The 17981-nt window shown below is 30.1% G+C and overlaps 1 protein-coding gene and 2 long non-coding RNA genes across 6 annotated transcripts; 1 reads left to right on the top strand and 2 right to left on the bottom strand.

Annotated features, from left to right (window-relative positions):
• Positions 1–12174: 12174 nt before the first annotated feature.
• Positions 12175–12715, bottom strand: LOC149988413 (uncharacterized). The gene is made up of 2 exons (XR_016504371.1): positions 12647–12715; positions 12175–12331 (listed from the first exon to the last, which is right to left on the bottom strand). It is a non-coding gene; the product is annotated as an uncharacterized LOC149988413 (long non-coding RNA).
• A 107-nt stretch (positions 12716–12822) lies between these two features.
• Positions 12823–14908, bottom strand: LOC112286159 (uncharacterized). 4 transcript variants are annotated; one of them, XM_024527803.3, is made up of 5 exons: positions 14506–14908; positions 14123–14210; positions 13795–13889; positions 13444–13520; positions 12823–13265 (listed from the first exon to the last, which is right to left on the bottom strand). In XM_024527803.3, coding segments are annotated over exons 1-5 (345 nt in total). In that variant the 5' UTR covers positions 14508–14908; the 3' UTR covers positions 12823–13182. The 4 variants fall into 4 exon arrangements, with proteins under 4 accessions (XP_024383571.1, XP_024383572.1, XP_090108423.1 ...); XM_024527804.3 differs by having other exon boundaries at positions 12823–13275; XM_090252297.1 differs by having other exon boundaries at positions 14011–14210.
• Positions 14909–15880: 972 nt separating this feature from the next.
• Positions 15881–16628, top strand: LOC149988414 (uncharacterized). The gene is made up of 2 exons (XR_016504370.1): positions 15881–16001; positions 16233–16628. It is a non-coding gene; the product is annotated as an uncharacterized LOC149988414 (long non-coding RNA).
• Positions 16629–17981: the final 1353 nt, after the last annotated feature.

Consider the following 17981-nt stretch of genomic DNA (forward strand, 5'->3'; position numbering starts at 1 on the left):
TATAGGAAGAAATTTATCCATAAATCAAGATAAAGGTCAAGTACCCTTGAATCAACAATATTACAAGAAGGAAGATACTATGAGAATTAACACTTTATAGAGGGAAAGAAAAATATCCTTATAGAGAAGGGTATAGATCTAACTATTATGAAGATAGATTATAACCAAGATATGAAAGAAACAAGAATGCAAATTCACCAAGAAGAGATTATGTAAATCAAGCACAAGGGGATAATCTTGGGTGTTATTATTGCCATCAAAATGGACATATAAAAGTAGATTGTCCACTATAGCTTAAATAGCAAAAAGAACCTAGAGAAGCACAAACATAGGAACAACCTATTGTAGCCAAAAATGTAATAATTCTAGAAGTTTGTGTAATGACTTGAGTTGAAAGAGATAAAAAAGAAATTAAGAATGTAGTAACAAGCAATAGTAGTAGTGATGACGACAAAGAAGTCAAAAGTAGGATCCAACTTGAGTTTATAAATTCAAATAAATTATAAGAAAAAACATCATAAAAATGGACTAGAATATAGAAAGATGTAATTGAAGAAGTACAGCAATTATAAAAGAAGTTTGGAGAAATTCCAATTTTGAAAGCAAATTTACCTAAAGATATTAAGAAAAAATTAACAAGTAATAATATTGAAAGAAAAGATTGAAAAAATAATTAGAAATATATTTTAATAGATAAAAGAAAATATATTTATAGGAAAATTATTGGAATTAGCTCTATATTATGAAAAGAAGGTGATGGAAGCATTTCTTCCTAAGAGTAATTTTGAACCAAGTATATCAAAAGCTTATGTTGTAAGTTAAGATGTCATGGACATATATATTTACCTCAATAGTTACTTATATGATTAAGTAGAAGTAGGTAAATATAGAATAATTTCATAAAGTCTTCTAGAAAAGCTTCCTAGAAGCTTCATAGATGCGGTTTTGACTTTAGATGTGTTTGTAGATTAGAAACTTAGCCAAATAAATTGAGTAACCTTACATCTTTGACTACTTTGAACTTTGGGGGATGCTCAATTGAATTGGACAACCTCACAACTTTGACTATTTTAAATATGAGAAGTTGCTCAAGCTTGACTATCATTTTCAATTGAATTGAATAATTTCATGTCTTTGACTATCTTTGATATAATTTGGTGCTTAAACTTGATATCATTGCCAAATGAATTAAACAATCTTGTATTTTTTACTACCTTTGATATAAGTTGGTATTCAAGCTTTTTATTATTGCCAAATGAATTACGCAACCTCATATCTTTGACTACCTTTAATATAAGTTTTTGCTCAAACTTGACATCATTACTAAATGAAATAAAAAACAACCTCACATTTTTTTTATTACTTTTAAATTAAGAAGGTATTCAAGTATGACATCATTACCAAATAAATTGAATAATATTATAACTTTGACTACCTTTAATATATATTAGTACTCAAATTAGATATTATTGCTAAATAAAGTAGCCAACCTCAAATCTTAGATTATCTTTTATATAAATTTTTGGTCAAACTTGACATCATTATCAAATAAAATAAAATAAAAATCTCACATATTTTATCACTTTTAAAATAAGAAGATGCTCAAGCTTTAAATCATTGCCAAATGAATTGAGCAACCTTATATTTTTGACTACCTTTAATATAAATTAGTGTTAAAGCTTGAAATCATTGCTAAATGAATTGGACAACTTCACATCTTTGACTACTTTCAAAATAAGGAGATGCTCAAGCTTGACATCATTGCCAAATGAATTAAACAATTTTATATCATTGACTACTTTCAAAATAAGGAGGTGCTCAAGCATGACATCATTGCCAAATGAATTGGGCAACCTCACATCTTTGATTACTTTAAATATAAGTTGGTGATTAAATTTAATATCATTGCCAAATGAATTGAGCAACCTTATATCTTTGACTATTTTGAGTATAGAGAGGTGCTTAAACTTGATATCATTGGCAAATGAATTTGGCAATCTTTTATCTTTGACTACCTTTCATAAAAGTTGGAGTTCAAATTTGATATCATTGCCAAATGAATTAAGAAACCTTGCATTTTTTACAATTATGAGTATAAGGAGTTGCTTGAGCTTAACATCATTACCAAATGAATTGAGTAACTCTACATCTTTGACTATTTTTAAAATAAAGAGGTATTCAAGCTTGATATCATTGCCAAATAAATTGGACATCCTCACATCTTTAACTACCTTTGATATAAGATGATGCTCAAACTTAATATCATTGTCAAATGAATTAAGCAATCTTATATCTTTAACTACTCAATATATAGATTCTTGCACCACAAGAATTTCAAGTATTCTTTCTATGTTTCTACATATGAACTATCCTTATACTTGTTTTAAATCTCCACAGTTCTTGATTTTGTCAAAATTTTGGTAAAAAAATTCAATCCTTAAAACTAACTTCAATTTATTTGTCAATTTTATATATCAATTTTATTTAGTCTTCTTTAATCTATTCTTCAAAACATTCATATCTTTATGGACCTAATCTTATCTTTGTCTTCTTCAACCTAATTTTCAACCATTTATATCTTTATTAACTTCTTCATGTCTTTGTCCTCAATCTAGTCTTCAAATATCTATATCTTCAATTTATTTTGCAACTTTTATAACTCAATATTAGACCAAAAGTATATGAAATGACATGCAAGCATGTCAATTGTAATCTCTACATTATATTTTTTTTATGATGATAATAATATAGCTTTTAAGCTATTTATAATAAATTTCTTCGAATATCAATTAAACATAGTAAAACTAATTTATTTCTAACTACCATAACTATCAAAGGTGGTTTTAACCATCTTTTCTTTTAAAAATATATGGGCCGCTAATTATTTTTCCTTTTCACACTTTCTTATCTTTTCTAATCTTATTTATACTTGTTTCTATAAGTTGATTTTTTTTTTTAAATTATATTTTTTTTTTCTCTCTCTTTTACACAAGTCTATTTCCTTCCCATTTCTCTATAATACATCTTCTTAATAAAATAATATCTTTATTTTATTGATTACAATGTTTAAGGTTAACATTACTTCTTCCTCCCAAAATTAATTGATTCTATCCAATTAAGTATTAAGTTAATAAGTTGTATATTGAATTCATTGTATTCTTTCATTATTCTCTGTTTGTTTTTGTAAATAGTAAATTTCTTGATTTTAGCATTTAGATTTTCTTCCAATAAATTATTTTCTGATATTAAGGCTTGTTTTTCCTTCCAAAATTGCTTTTTAATAGTTATAATAAAAACTCAGTCATTCTCTTGCATATAACTTACATTGAGCTTGTATGAATATTTTGAAATGTCTTCTTGAATTTTGCTTGATTTATTTGGATATGTTGTCTTATCCTCCAAGTTGGTATGGAACATCTTCGCATAATTTCTCTTGATATTGTGTTCTAACATATGAAATACATGATCATTTAAAGATGTATTAATATCCAGCTTATTTTGCAAATCAAAACCTAATAGCTCATTAATTTTTAATAAAGGATGGCCATCACGAAGATGCTACATTTGTCCACCTTCGTTGTCAGTGGAAATCTGGGATGCAATGGGATTGCCTCGGATTCCTCTAACGGGGGTATAGAATATCCTAACTAGTGGCGGCAAAGGCCGCTACCTCTCCTGTTAGCTCTGGAAAGGGAAGATGAGTGGCCGCCAAGGCCACCATCCTCTCTTCTATTCTTGGAAGGAATGGATGGCTGGCTGTTGCAACCATCATCCTTCCTTGCATCTATGAAAAGGAGGGATGGTTGGCTGCGGAAACCACTCTCCCTCCTTCCATCCGTGGATGAGATGGATGAATGGCCGTTAAAACTACCTTTTCCCTGTTCGCTTGTAATCCCATAAATCAGACTCCCCCTGTTGACTTCTTGCATATTTGCCCTGTCACTGGAGGCATACCTATTGAAATCTTGTTGGTAGCATTGTGGGAGATTGTATTGTGGAAATTTGTGCGATTTCAATGCTGTGCATGGAATGAGGAGCTGCCACTGACGAAGTCCAGCCTGCTATTTGTGTGGAGCCATTCAAATTGTGAAATTGTTTCTGTTAGGTACCTAGTTGATTTTGCAATTGGTTTTAAATCCCATTGAGTTGTTCATGTCGGTACTATTGTTACGCTGTTGTCTTAGGTTGCTTTTCAACAAGCTGTATTAATTTGTATGCAAATACTAATATCTTTGAAACTATGCTATGCACAGTTTGCTAATGTACGTTCATGAAAGAATTGGTCAAGAAGTACTTGGTGCGGGTGCTTTTGATGAACTTGCTCTATTCAGGTATGAATCATATCATCACCATAGAAAGAACAGACGTTGTTGATTGTTGTGTCAAATTCCGCTCCTAGGTTGGCTTCCAAATTCTAGTTAGTGAAGAACTCTGAGTGGACCAATAGAAGCAGAAATAGTGAGAGGATGGGGTTTTTATTTCCATACACCAAAGTTGTTTTTATGGATCATTAGATTTTGAATTTTTTTTATATCGACCAGAGCCATACTAACAAGGGCATTCTGATCAAAATCTTGTGATTTAAGTGGATTAATATTAAAAGATAAGTGGTCCCATTGGGTGTCATATCAAAGTTCTGATCTCTAACCCTCTCAGAGCTTTGCCACGAGATACTTAGATTGCATGAATTTTTGCTTCTCAAGTCTAATCATATAAGAAGTTATTGGTCTAATCTTGTGAACTTTGTTGAATTCACACCAACACAATTATGGACCAAATCCTCTCAGGCTTTGTCTTGGATGTCTTGATTTGATGTAATGGTATCTATATTTCATACTTGGCTAGTGTTTGTCTTGGATATCACTTGAAACCAATGTCTAAACAAAAGTCTTCTTTCTAATTACAATCTACAATTAGGAAAAATATCCAAAATTGGCATAAGAGTTTAATTTTGTACCTTAGGATCTGATTTTGACCTTAGTTCACAATCAATCTTCTTTAGGTATCAATTTTTAATTTCTTAGGATAATTTTTGCTAAAAATTACTTTCAATTTCTTTTTAAAGATGTTTATATTATTTATTTTTCAAATATAATTTTTTTATTCATAAATATATAAAATAAGTAGAAGCCTTTTTTTATAGAAAGACAATATTAAGACTATAGGTGTTTTTCTACCTTCTTAATTTTTATGCATGTTTTGGTACTATATCTTTCTACTAAGTTATTTTGTAATAAAATCCATATTTTTATTTTTTATTGTATAGTCATGTTTCAAGATAATACTATATCAGAGTAGTATTCTACTACTAAACCATCAATGCAACAAATGCATGAGACCTCAAGATATCCATGCAAGCCATTTCCTCTACATTCATATTATGTACACATTTTTTTTTTATATATATTCTACCTCTTTAATTGCATCGGCTACTATTATTTCTACAATCTTAATCTACATGCTTCTATTGTTCTCATTAATTTTTAAAATCTTAGCTTTGCATTAAATTTGTATTCTTCATCTACATCAATTTACAACTCCAAGTTGCCACCTTTATAATTATATGTAGTTGTGCAACTTCACCCTTTAATCGTACCTTTGAATATAACTCTACAGCTTTATATATTTAAATAACTCATAAGCAACTATATAGAGACACTTGTCAATCCATCATTCCTTTGTTCCTATAAGTCACTACTATCCAGTGCCATGACCTATAATCTTTTGTCACTTACATCTTCACTTCTTCTCAATATGCCCATTCTACAAGCTCCCAAATCCAAACACAATCATGCTTTATATCTTGCACCACCATATTCTTCACGTCAAATAATAATGTGTATCTTTGAAATATTTTTACTTTTATTTTGTGCCCTTGAAATGTTCATAATAAGTTTCATATGAATAACTTAATTGTCATAGTGTGCCATGCTTATTATTGAATCTAGTTGAGATATAATAAGTTTATATTTATGTATGTATGTATTAGTACATATTGCTTATTTGGACTTACAAATACATCAACTACATTTTAACATCTAATGAATGATGTTTTTTGAAAAAAAATTAGATGATTTTGTTGTCTTTTATCTAAACTTTTTTTTAATATAATCTAAGAACATACAACAATACAAACTTCATATTTGTCATGTGTTACAAAAATTAAGACATACATGACTATATATCAAAATAAAGAAATATGTATTTTATAAAATTTAAGTTGAATATTTAAAAGATATGATTTAAAATAATGGCCCTATGATAGATCTTAATAAAATTTAAACTATCATATATTTGAAGATTTTTACAACATTAAAAGATGTCTAATATTTTAATGAATTTTTTAATTACTATAAGATCTTTATCAATTAATTTTTTCAAGTTCCAACTATACTTATATATTTGACTTGTAAAAAAAAACTTAAGTAGAATAAAGAAGCTGAAGCAACATTTGAAGCCTTCAAGACAACTTTTATTACAGTTCTAATCTTATATTACATTGATTTTTTAAAAATATTTTTTATGGAAATAAATGCATTTAAAATTATCTTTGGTGTGGTATTGTCACAAATAGAAGAAAATAATAAATTTCATCTATTACCTTTTTATTCAAGAAAAGTTGTAGTGGCCAAAATCAATTATAATATCTATAAAAATAAAAATAAATAAATAATAAATAAAAACTTATAATTATAAGTTCATATCAAGAATGGCACCATTATTTGAAAGGTGCTTTAATTTTAATAATTTTTTTATATAAATCACAAGATCTTCAAGTATTTCATCTAAAGTCATGTTCTAAAATATTGCCAAGCTTGTTGGATTTTTTTTTTTATTAATATTTAATTTTAATATCATCTATCAATTAAAAAACAATAAGATTTATTAGATGGCCTTTTTAGACGTTGCTATCTTGCATCAAAATAAGGAGATACATTTTTTTATTAGCAAGAAAAAATTCTTTTATAGCCAAAGTAATTTCATCATTGAGCAATAAAACCAATATTGACTATTGATTCAACCTTTCTTAATGAAGTTCAATCAAGTATGTTTTTAAATCCTCTTATTCATGATATTAAGAATAATCCTTCTAAAGTTTTTGATACTTTTAAGTTTAAATTCAAAAATAATCTATACTATTTTAAGAGATATTTATATATTTTAGGAAGTAAAAAAAATTATGTGCTTTCTAAATTCGTCATAATTTTTCAACTATAAGACATTTTGAATTCAATAAGACCTTGAATTTTATATCTACAGATTTTTGGTGGCTTTAAATGAAAAAGATAGTTAAAAACTTTGAGCAATCATGTGATGTTTGTTCAAGTTTAAAAATTCTTTATTATCATCTCTATAGACTTCTTTAATCATTGTTTATACAAAAAACTACTATAGTACTTTGTTTCTATGGATTTTATTACAAATCTTTCAATTTCAGGTTCATATAACTTTATATTTGTGATAGTAGATTATTCTATTAAGATGGCATGTTATGTACCATATACAAAAACTATCATAAGTAAAGAAACAACTGAATTTTTTTCTTGACAATATTTATTCCTTTCATGGATTACTAAAAGATATTATACTAGATAGAAGAACTCTATTTGTATTAAGATTTTATAAAAAATATTTTTAAAATATTAAAAGTGGATATAAAACTATCTTTGACTTTTCACCTTTAAATTAATAAATAAATAAAATAATTAAATCAAGTTTTAGAGTACTATTTGAGATGTACTATCAACTACTACTAAGATCATTGGACAATTCTTTTATTATTGGCAAAATTTACTTATAATACTATAATATATTCTTTTATTTAATAATAATTTTTTATGCCTTCATTGTTGCATAATTAAAGGAAACTTAGGAATAAAAAAAAATCAATATAGATGCCTATTACAAAGTTCAACTTAAATTCTATGTTGGCAACAAAGTATGATTATTTTGTTGTAACATCTAATATAACTACCTTAATGACTAGTTGGATTACCTTAAACTTGAATCATTTCCTATTTATAAATAAATCAATTCAAATGCTTATTAATTATATCTATTGAATTTTATGAAGATTCATCCTATATTTTATATGTCTCTTGTTGATTCATATAAGATATATATATATATATATATATATATATATATATATATATAAACCAAATATTACCTTTTTATATTGAAGTGGACAAAAATTAAGGATTTAAAGTCAAAGAAGTCTTAGACTTAAGGTGGCACCAAAATAAGTTAAAATATATGGTACATTGGTATAGAAATAATATTAATAAACTCATTTAAAATCCATCTAGGTATCTTAAAAATACAAAAAAGAAGGTTGAAGCTTTTCATCTATGATATCTATCAAAATCAAGATAAAAAATTAAAAAATTATTTACTATAAAGCAAACAAAGTCTAATAAAAATTACATTGTATCTTCTATTTTTATTAGTGATTTTTGTGTATATGTGGTATTAAAAATATAAATAATTAACAATCAGAAAATTAAATTTAAGAACCATTATTCATTGACTTAAGAAATAAAGTATTGAGATTGTCACAACCTCCAAGACAACATATTAGAAATAAAGACCTTCAAGAAAAACATATTCTTCTTTTAATAGATGGTGAAATACAAAATGTTTGATATTCTAACTTTAAAAGAGATTCTTGATGTTTAGTAATATTATTAGAAGTAGGAACCACTTATTAAAGACATAAATTATAACACTCTTGTGTCACTACAAAAGAGTAGAAAATTACTCAAAGATGATATAATATTTAACTAAAATGGCTATTTCCATAGATAAGAAACTAAAGATTCTTAAAACAAGAATGAGGACAAGAAAGACATTGATAAGAATGAAGAAGGCTTCACTCTTGCATTTATATATATTATCTAAGTAGGAGCTATGTGACAAAGTTCTATTGGACTTCCAATACATGTCTAACTTGCAAGACCAATTTCCAACATATGCACTACATGATCAACTTGTACCACAAATCATTAACCTGTGTGACATGTGGCCTACTTGCTAGCTAAGTTTTCAACCTATTAATCACCTACAAATACATATAAAGTTAAATCCACCTCTATAAAGCTTTTAAAAAGCTTCTTCACAAGATATTATTAAATCTCCTTATTTCTATTTAATTCCATTAATTTAAACAAATATGCATATCTATGTAAGCTTAGTTTTTTTGAATAAAGATACTTTTTGTTTTTTAACAAAGTCTTTGTCTTTAAAAGAAGTTGAGGCTCTTGAATCTAATAATTTAAAGATTTCTAATCTTTTGATCCTTAAAAAATATCTATTGTAAAATAAGATAAGAATATGAGGAAAGAATAGGACCTTTATTAGGTATTATACAAGATTCTAGTTGCACAATTCTTATTATAATTAGACAAACTTGTTTTTTGGCACATCATCCTCTTTGGCAACCATGCTCCTCATTTTTTTATTGTAGTTTTTTTTTTTGAATAATGTTGAGCAGTGTCCTTAAGTTCTCATTAATATAAGCATAATCTTTCTTAACAACATTAAATCTTTTCTTGTTTGCTAGAAAATTTGAAATATATTGTATTAATTTAGATAGATTTTGACCTTGATAAATAAATTTATAAAAACTTAAGAATTGTCATCATTACTTGAGTTATTTCTCTTTTTAATAAAATCTTTGTATTCAAATTGTTGATTGTTGCATACAATGGTTTAAGTAATAAAAAAAATTAGTGAATTTGCTTTTGGCATTATCAATAATAAATCTTTTTTGTTATTTTTTAATCCATATTAAAATTGATTGATAAGGGCTTTATCATTCTAATGCACATCGTAAGCAAGGTTTTGGAATTCACCAATATATGGTAGCTGATTGTGATCTTTGTTATAAAGACAAAAATTTGGTCTTTACTACATTTTCTTGATCACTTTCTTCAAATGTGGATATAAATACTTTTAAGAATGATTACAATCATATAAAAATTATAAATTATTTTTTGTCAAAAGTGTATAAGAAAGTACTTCTAGATAGATGTATGCTTATGAATCCAACTTAAGTAAATCTATTAGGATATTTGGAAGGTTGTAATTTTAGATAGAGTATGATTTGTAATAAAAACCCTCAAAATTTTGATTTTGTTCTATCAAACTTCTTCGACGTACTAATCTTTGCCTCTCTTATATTTATAATAGCAAGACTTTTTGAATTTAATTGTGAAATTGACCTACTTGCTTCTTTTAATTACTCAACTTCTTAATATAGAGATTAAATTTTATTGTCGACTTCTTCAATGGATATAAAAATAGCACCTCCATGGTTGACATTGGTGATATGTGAGGTTTCTACTCTAAAAGTGTTGACAAGCTTGTAAAGATCTCCAATAGTTACAAATTTATTCTAACTTTTGTCAAGTGTAGCATCTATAATTTTTCCTTCCATCTTACAAACAAACAACTTCAAGAAATCTACAAGTCCAATTAAAAGAGGATAATCTGCAATCTCTAATATCAAATTTTTACAAAGAATAGTAGTCTATTTTTTTTAAAAGATTAAATGTTAGAAAATAAAAAATATTAGTTTAAAGGTGGATACTTCACATTTTTTAAAAGACAACAAGAAAAGTGAGATAATTCAGTCACTTCTAAAAGAAAATAAGAATAAAAAATTAGTATTCTTGCTAAATTGTTAAAGATATAAATAAATTATTTCTTATAGAAATATTATCACAACAATAATTTAAGGTTCTAATTAAATATTTTGATTATTTTACTTCAATATATGAACTTTATATGATAATGAATTATTGCTTAATAAATTTAGAAAAAGAATAGAGAGGAAGTAGAATCAAGACCTATATTTCTAATACCAATGGGATTTTAAAGTTAATTTGTGTAATATAAAATATATTTCTATTATCTTCTTTTGTTTAAAAATGAAAAGTAGAAAAGAAGATAAGAAAAAAAAAAATGTCTCTATTATTATTGGAGTATGTTTGCAATAATCTAAGTTTATGATTTACTGGCCTTTAGATGATTTTGTTGCAGAGATATCAACTTATTAAAGTGTTGTAATAGAATGAGTTTTATCATGCTAGAATATAAATAATACCAACCACTAATTTTTTATCTACTTCTAGTAGTTTTATAGACCATAATGTTATTACTTTTGCTTAAGTTGAAATCTTATTTTTTTATTGTTGATAGCTTATTTATAGTCTATTGATTGTTGATAAATAATAGCTTTTATTAGTATCTATTATTATACATAATAACTTATTATAGCAAAATTTTGTGCTTTTAAACTAGGAGATATTTTTATATTTTTAATTGTTAGCTAAGCTTTCCTTATTGACAATACTAACATTTACTTCTTTTTCTATTAATGAAACCGTTTATAAAAAAAATATTAATATCTTTATACAAAGCATCATTGGAGGAATATAGACTTAATTCGATATAGACATTGTTGCTCAAATTTCTTATAAATTTGGTTGGATTAGATATCAATATATAAATTGTGCCAAGTTTTGGAACTAGTCCTTATTATTGAATTGAGATTGATCTTTTACAATTGTAATGATAATTTATTTTATTTTTTCTAAGATTTTTTTAAAAATAAAATTTGGATGAAGATTATTTGGCTCTAGGATTTCTTATTGCAGATAATATTTTGCATCATTTGATTTTATAATATTTATATTATCTATATTTAATTAATAAAAAATTAATTTTTTTGCTTATAAGAGAGTTTTTAACATCTTTGGAGTTAATTACAATATTAAAATTATGAATCTAAGATATTAAGCTTATAAGTATGTTTTTTTTTGGCATTTTTCCATCAATTATTTGGAATTGTCCAACATATTTTAAATCATAATTTATATAAGAACCTTGAATTAAATTTATATTGTAATCACAAATAAAAAATAAAAATAAAAATAAAAAAGATTCTATTTGTAAATAAGTACAAATTCCAAAAATACATGTGAATAAATTTAATAGTTGTAATATTTTAATTATATTTGGACAATTAGATCCAATGAAATCTATCTTTGCTAAGAAACTTAGCTATTATAAGCATATGCAATCTTCTTTTACAACCAGGCAAACTATTATTTAAAAGCCGAATTTAAAAGATTATCATTTTCAAATTCAAGCATCACATTCTCATTTAGATACTTCAGATACTTATATTGATTAAAAAAATTCACCTTTACTTTTTACATTTCAGATTTCACATGTATTTTTTTTCCTTGTATGTTTGTATTTTCTATATATCTTGGTTTGCTGTAACCACCTTCATCTCTTACATCTATACCTGTAAGGGACCCATCTTTTTTACAAATATAGATTATTGCATTAGTCATTACAAAATTGATTCTCTCTCTATGTCAAGTTTGCATTAGTCATAAGAATTAATTAAGATATAAAAGTTGAATAGTTGATACACTAGAATAAGAAAAGGCACAATTGCCAAATTTGTAAGGAAATCCTAGTAGCAACAGCAAGTCCTCAATTCAGGGATTCGTATTCTGTATGTGCAGGACTAATGATAGGTATGAAATGGAGCACAGAACAGAACAAGAGCTGGCCTGAAATGGGTAATAAATCATGCACAAGATGGCCAAATTTGGGCAAGTGTCATTACAATAACAGCTAAACGAGAAGGTTTCTGTGGCGTTAGAAGAGACAACCCTCAAAGGAATCAATCGAGCCCTGCATCAAAGTAAACATGGTGACTTCCATGCCAATAAGGGTAATAAAAAATTCAATTATATTACTAATTCGCGGTATGATGGTGATATACTTGACCCAAATTACGAATGGAATAATAACAGTGGTATCAACCACATCGGGAAACCAATGGTTCACCTTTAGTTAATCCAAACATCTTTTTTGTACAATATCTATTAAACTCAATGGCCAGCCTAAACCTGAGAATTTTCAGGAAGATTTCAGAGTGATTTGGACTAAAATACTCTATACAAGGTCAATCAACCTTTGTTGCCCATCCGCAAGGGAGTAAAGCACCGCCTACCTGAGATTTGCACCCAAGCTAATGTACATGAAGCAAAAACAGATAGAATTGAAGGGATTGGTAAAAGAAACCGTAGTGACCACCAGACGAACTTAGAAAGTCGTTGAATGGACGGAAACTCGAGACCCATGTCGCTTAGGGAAGGTTCATGCCACGCGGTCAGCCGTAGTGGTGAGAAAGTGTCGAATTCTTTGCAGCAGTTCCGCTTTCACGTTATCCGGCACCATAGCTGCAACAATCTGGTCCACGTGAGCCAACGACTTATGTATGGCAATAGCTCGTTCAAACGATCGGAAAGCCTCACACCATTTACATTTGTATCACTTATGCTTTGCACATGCATGATAATCTAAGACTCGGACTCTAAGTAAACATGAACAAGTTTTGAGAATGTTGGACGAACGCACTTCGGCCTTTGGGAGTAATCGTGCGAACAAGCTCGTCCACAGTGATATTATTACGCCCCTTCTTTTCCGCAAAAGCCCTGCTAGCCACCTCATCCAAACGTATCAAAAGCGGCAAACAATATGATGATGTTAACTTACACATTGAAACTGCGACTAGCATGGGGTGACATGATATACAGAGACCTACTTCAACCTCACTAATACGAGCAGGCTAGTGTGCACGTGAAAATGCTCGGAATTTAAGAGTTTTCAGGGTGAAAGCTGTGCTACGCGGATTGTTTAAGAGAAGTCAGGAAACTCAGAAAGATACATCCCGTGAAGGTACGCCGTGGGAGAATAGGGAAGCCACACCTGCACTGAGCCTTTAGTTCATCTCTCCAGCCACATTCAATGAGTCGTTCCCGCAACAACTCCTTCAATCTCTCTTTCTCCCCGCTCTCAGTCAACTGCACAGGTCAAGCCAAGTATATGTAAGAGGGTCGCCAAAAAACCTGCTGTTCCACTGTTACTTCTTCCCTCAAGCAGACGACTCCACTACAGAAGGGCTTAAGAACAATTCCAACCAACCAGTAAGTGACGAGCTGTCATCGTGTCCCCTAGCAAATTGAAGATCCACAATCTCCCGCAACCTCACAAAAGAGGAACATAATTCTGATCGCAAATGGCGGAGGTAATCGACCTTGATATTGATCATTTCCTGGAGCGTGGGTTCTGGTTCCCTATCTTCATCGCCATCAGGAGTAGACGGCCTAATAACGGAGGCCCTCCTGAATCACCACCGAAAGCATTGCCACCATCATCAAAATAACTTCGAACCTTTCCCAAATATACGCTCTCTGACCCTCCAATTACTCCTCTAAACTGCACCATGTCACTCCATGCCCAATATCTTTTTCTTCTACTCAACACTCTAATGGACACCAAAACAAGCTCCCAACAACCTCCGGAAAACCCTGAACAGCATCACGACCCGACACTTCCATTCCCAGACTCCTCCGTCACTCTTGCCACACTACAAACCAACCACAAACCCTAGAACTCGACCTCCCCTCCCCTACTCACATGGCTGGAAGCGAAACGAAAAAACCGACGGAACCACGATGATGATCCTACAGAGCGGCCACGGGGTATATCAGCTGATGATGATAGTGAGCAGAATGAACCGAAAGCACTTGCGCCACCAAACAACCATCAATCTGGACGACCTCTCTCGGCAAATACCCCCGGGATGAATCTCTCTCTCGATCTCTCGATCTCTCCCTCCAAACTAAGCTTATCGGCAACACAGACTGTCTTCGCATGCCCACGTAATGCGGTCGACTCGGTGCATTTCCAATGCTCTTTTTAAGTTGACAAGAGGGATGGCCAAGTCGATGAGCCCATGCGTCGATGACGACACTAAGGCAGAGGTGATACGCACGCCAGCTCCGCAAGGTTGATGGCAAGGACAATGGCGATGGACGCGCCCCAAACCCTAATTCCTCAGCGTCGTCGTTGTTATTATTTTCAATCGCGTGAGCTATCTTACTATTTTGTTCTGTAGCGAGTCGTAAGTTTCATCCCAGTAATAAGTTACGGTGCCCCCTTGAATCTTCCAACTCTTCTGGAGCTTTCCTTGCTCTTGTCCACTCCTGCCTGTGCCTTTGAGGCCCCAGAATGTGGCACCATGTGGCTTTTTCCTAACTTTAAAGACAAATTATAATGATATTTTCAAAAATGCCTTTGTGAAACCCTAAACTGGGTCGTTCTTATGTAAAAAGAAATGGATTGACATTCAAGACATGGCAAAGGGAATATGCTTTTATGATACACCACATATTTAGCTAAAGCAGTCTTCTTGGCCAAGAGGGATAGGAAAAAAATAATGTTTCTTTATATATATCAACAGGTTTGCTTCAAGGAATATGCACAATTAAAATTCATTGCAGTGTACTCGAAAGACTGTCAAATACTTGTTTAACATTGACCACAACGATACAAATGAACATAAACTAATCAACATGAACAAAGAAGAGGGAAATGGATGGATGTACAAATATTCGAATGAAAATCATACATTCGTACATGAGTAAACGCAAAGGCTCATTTCGATACTTTACTACTCTCGTAAACCTCGGCGAACGGAGCATGAGCCCTGCTTCAGGGCGGAGATCAGGCTTCCCAAATCTCATCGACCAAAGGATCTGTTGCCGCAAGAGGCGCTTGGATTCATGCACATAGATATCAGGAGCGGAGGACCCACTCGCCACTTTAATCAGAGACCATCCGCAGCCATGGACAAGTGGAGCAGAGCCTGGGTGTGGAGCCTACGTTGGAGGCAGATGATGCGCAGTGCAAGGTGGGAGCGGGTAGATGGATTCTTCGTTGAATCCATGACCACAGGAAAGCGGCCGTTCTTCTTCAGCTCAGGTCCACAAGATTGGTCGTCGAAGCAGACGGAATCCTGTCGTGATAAGATTTGACATCGAATTTTTCCCAGGACTTAGGGCTTTGTAATATAATGTGTGTGTTCTGCTGTTGACGGAGGTTTTGGAACGGTAGATCTGCAAATTGTTAAGGTGGGTTTTTTTCTAAAATTAGGTCAATTGTGATGCAATGTACTGCTGGGGGATTAGGAAGGAAGAAACACTGTGATTAGTATGCTTGGAAAATTGCGCATATTACACGATTGTTGTGCAATTTCATGGTCATGCCGAGACTTGAGAATATGGTAATGTTGTGAGGTAGGTGTAGTTCTGGGAATGCTTAACTGCAAATATCGCTGATGCTTTTGATGAGTGAATGTGTAGCCAAGGAGACAAATAAAGACGCACGACGAAGACTGTGGATCCAGGAACGCTTTTGAAGAATGAGTCCGCTCGAGTCAGCACTGACGTGGCTATTCCGGCTGTTGATTCCCGCCTTGATCTTTGAGCCAGGATGAATGAACTTGCAGATTCAGTTTTAATGGAGCTCTTCGGTCATCCAAATGAATGTTCAAGGGGTGCCCGTCTCCTGGGCTATTCTTGCCCCCCGGCCCCCTTGCCCGTTGACCAAGACCCCCCCAACCTCGGTTAGGGGATCCGGATCTAGTCAACACCAGCCGGGGATGAAATATACTCACATCATTCAAAATATTCTTTTGTGAGCAATCTAAAAATATTAATAATTACAAAAAGAATTAGAATCATAAAAATTACAAGGTTTTATTTTCTAAGGTCTATTCATTGAAGTTGGTTCTAAAGTATATATATTTTTATTTATAAAATAGTCTTTTATATTAAAATAATTATTTGATAGTTATTGTGATCTTATGCTACAAACATACATATTCATTCCAATATTTACATAATAATAGGAGTAGATAGAAGTAAGTGAAAGTGAGTAATTAATATAATATCTTGTGGAGAAGTTTTATAAATGCAGATTGATTTTATACATATTTGTAGATAATTAGTAGGTTTAAAACTTGGCCAACAAATTGGCTTTATGTTGCACATATTGAAAACTTACCTTGCAAGTTAAACATGACTTCTAATACAAATTTGACACATGTTGGAAGCATTATAGATAGTCTAGTTTCAAAAACCTCTAATTTTCTAACCTTTGGCAATTGCCACTCCAATTTCTTCTTGAATATACATACTTATTTATTCTTCTTTAATATAAATTTTACTTGTTTATCTACATTCTTTGAGTTCTTGTCCTTGACAAATTAACAAAAATGTACTTATAATATTAAAGCTTTGTCTTATCTTGATTAAGAGTATATTACTCCATTTTTTAAATAAGACATAAATATATTAGAAGTTGTGGATTATTCACTTTTAAACAAATATTGTTTTCAATTTTTTTTTGTTCTTAAGTCTTATTTGCTACTTATCTTGAGTATTAATAGATATCTTCTTTTCTATTGTGTTAATATAGCAAAGCTTGTTGAAATAAAGAATGCAATCCTATAAATATAAGAGTAAATAAAAGAATTAATTCTTGCGCTGTATCAATTCAATTTATTATCACAAAGTGCAACAAGATTAATAAGAAGTGAAGAAATATATATATATATATATATATATATATATATATATATAATTAGAACTGCTTCAACATCTACATCAAGCTATATTGTTTCTTCTATGATGGAACATCATTCAAGCAATAAAGAATAAAAAATTGTCTTGTCAAAGAAGTTTGATGGCATAATTTATTTATTTATTTATTTTTTTAATTCATTAATCAATTATAGTTAATAATCAAACTTCAACTCCAAAGTTATTCAACTCCAAGATCATTTGTCAAGTTTCATGGTTTTTATCTTTTCTTGAATGATGTGATCCAATATTGGATAATTTTGAGACATTTTTGGTGGAGTTTTGATCTACTCAAAGAAACCATGATCCAATTCATATTACAACTAATAATATATTTATTTTGCATCATGTAAATTAATAAATAATATTATATGCTTCATAATTTTATCAATTTATATTTAATATTGAGTAGGATGATATTAAAAATATCAAAAATATAAAACATGAATTAAAAAAATGTGGTGTGAT

The sequence above is a fragment of the Physcomitrium patens genome, chromosome 8 (genome assembly GCF_059467195.1).
Source record: "Physcomitrium patens ecotype Gransden chromosome 8, ASM5946719v1, whole genome shotgun sequence".
NCBI classification, from domain to species: domain Eukaryota; kingdom Viridiplantae; phylum Streptophyta; class Bryopsida; order Funariales; family Funariaceae; genus Physcomitrium; species Physcomitrium patens.

Bases quoted from the DNA above. Each gene is read 5' to 3' on its own strand.
- LOC112286159 (XM_024527803.3), bottom strand. The intron at 13,890-14,122 runs GTCGATTACCTC...TGACCTGTGCAG, and splicing joins AGGAAATGATCAATATCAAG to TTGACTGAGAGCGGGGAGAA. The intron at 13,266-13,443 runs GTGCGTTCGTCC...AGATTGTTGCAG, and splicing joins GATTACTCCCAAAGGCCGAA to CTATGGTGCCGGATAACGTG.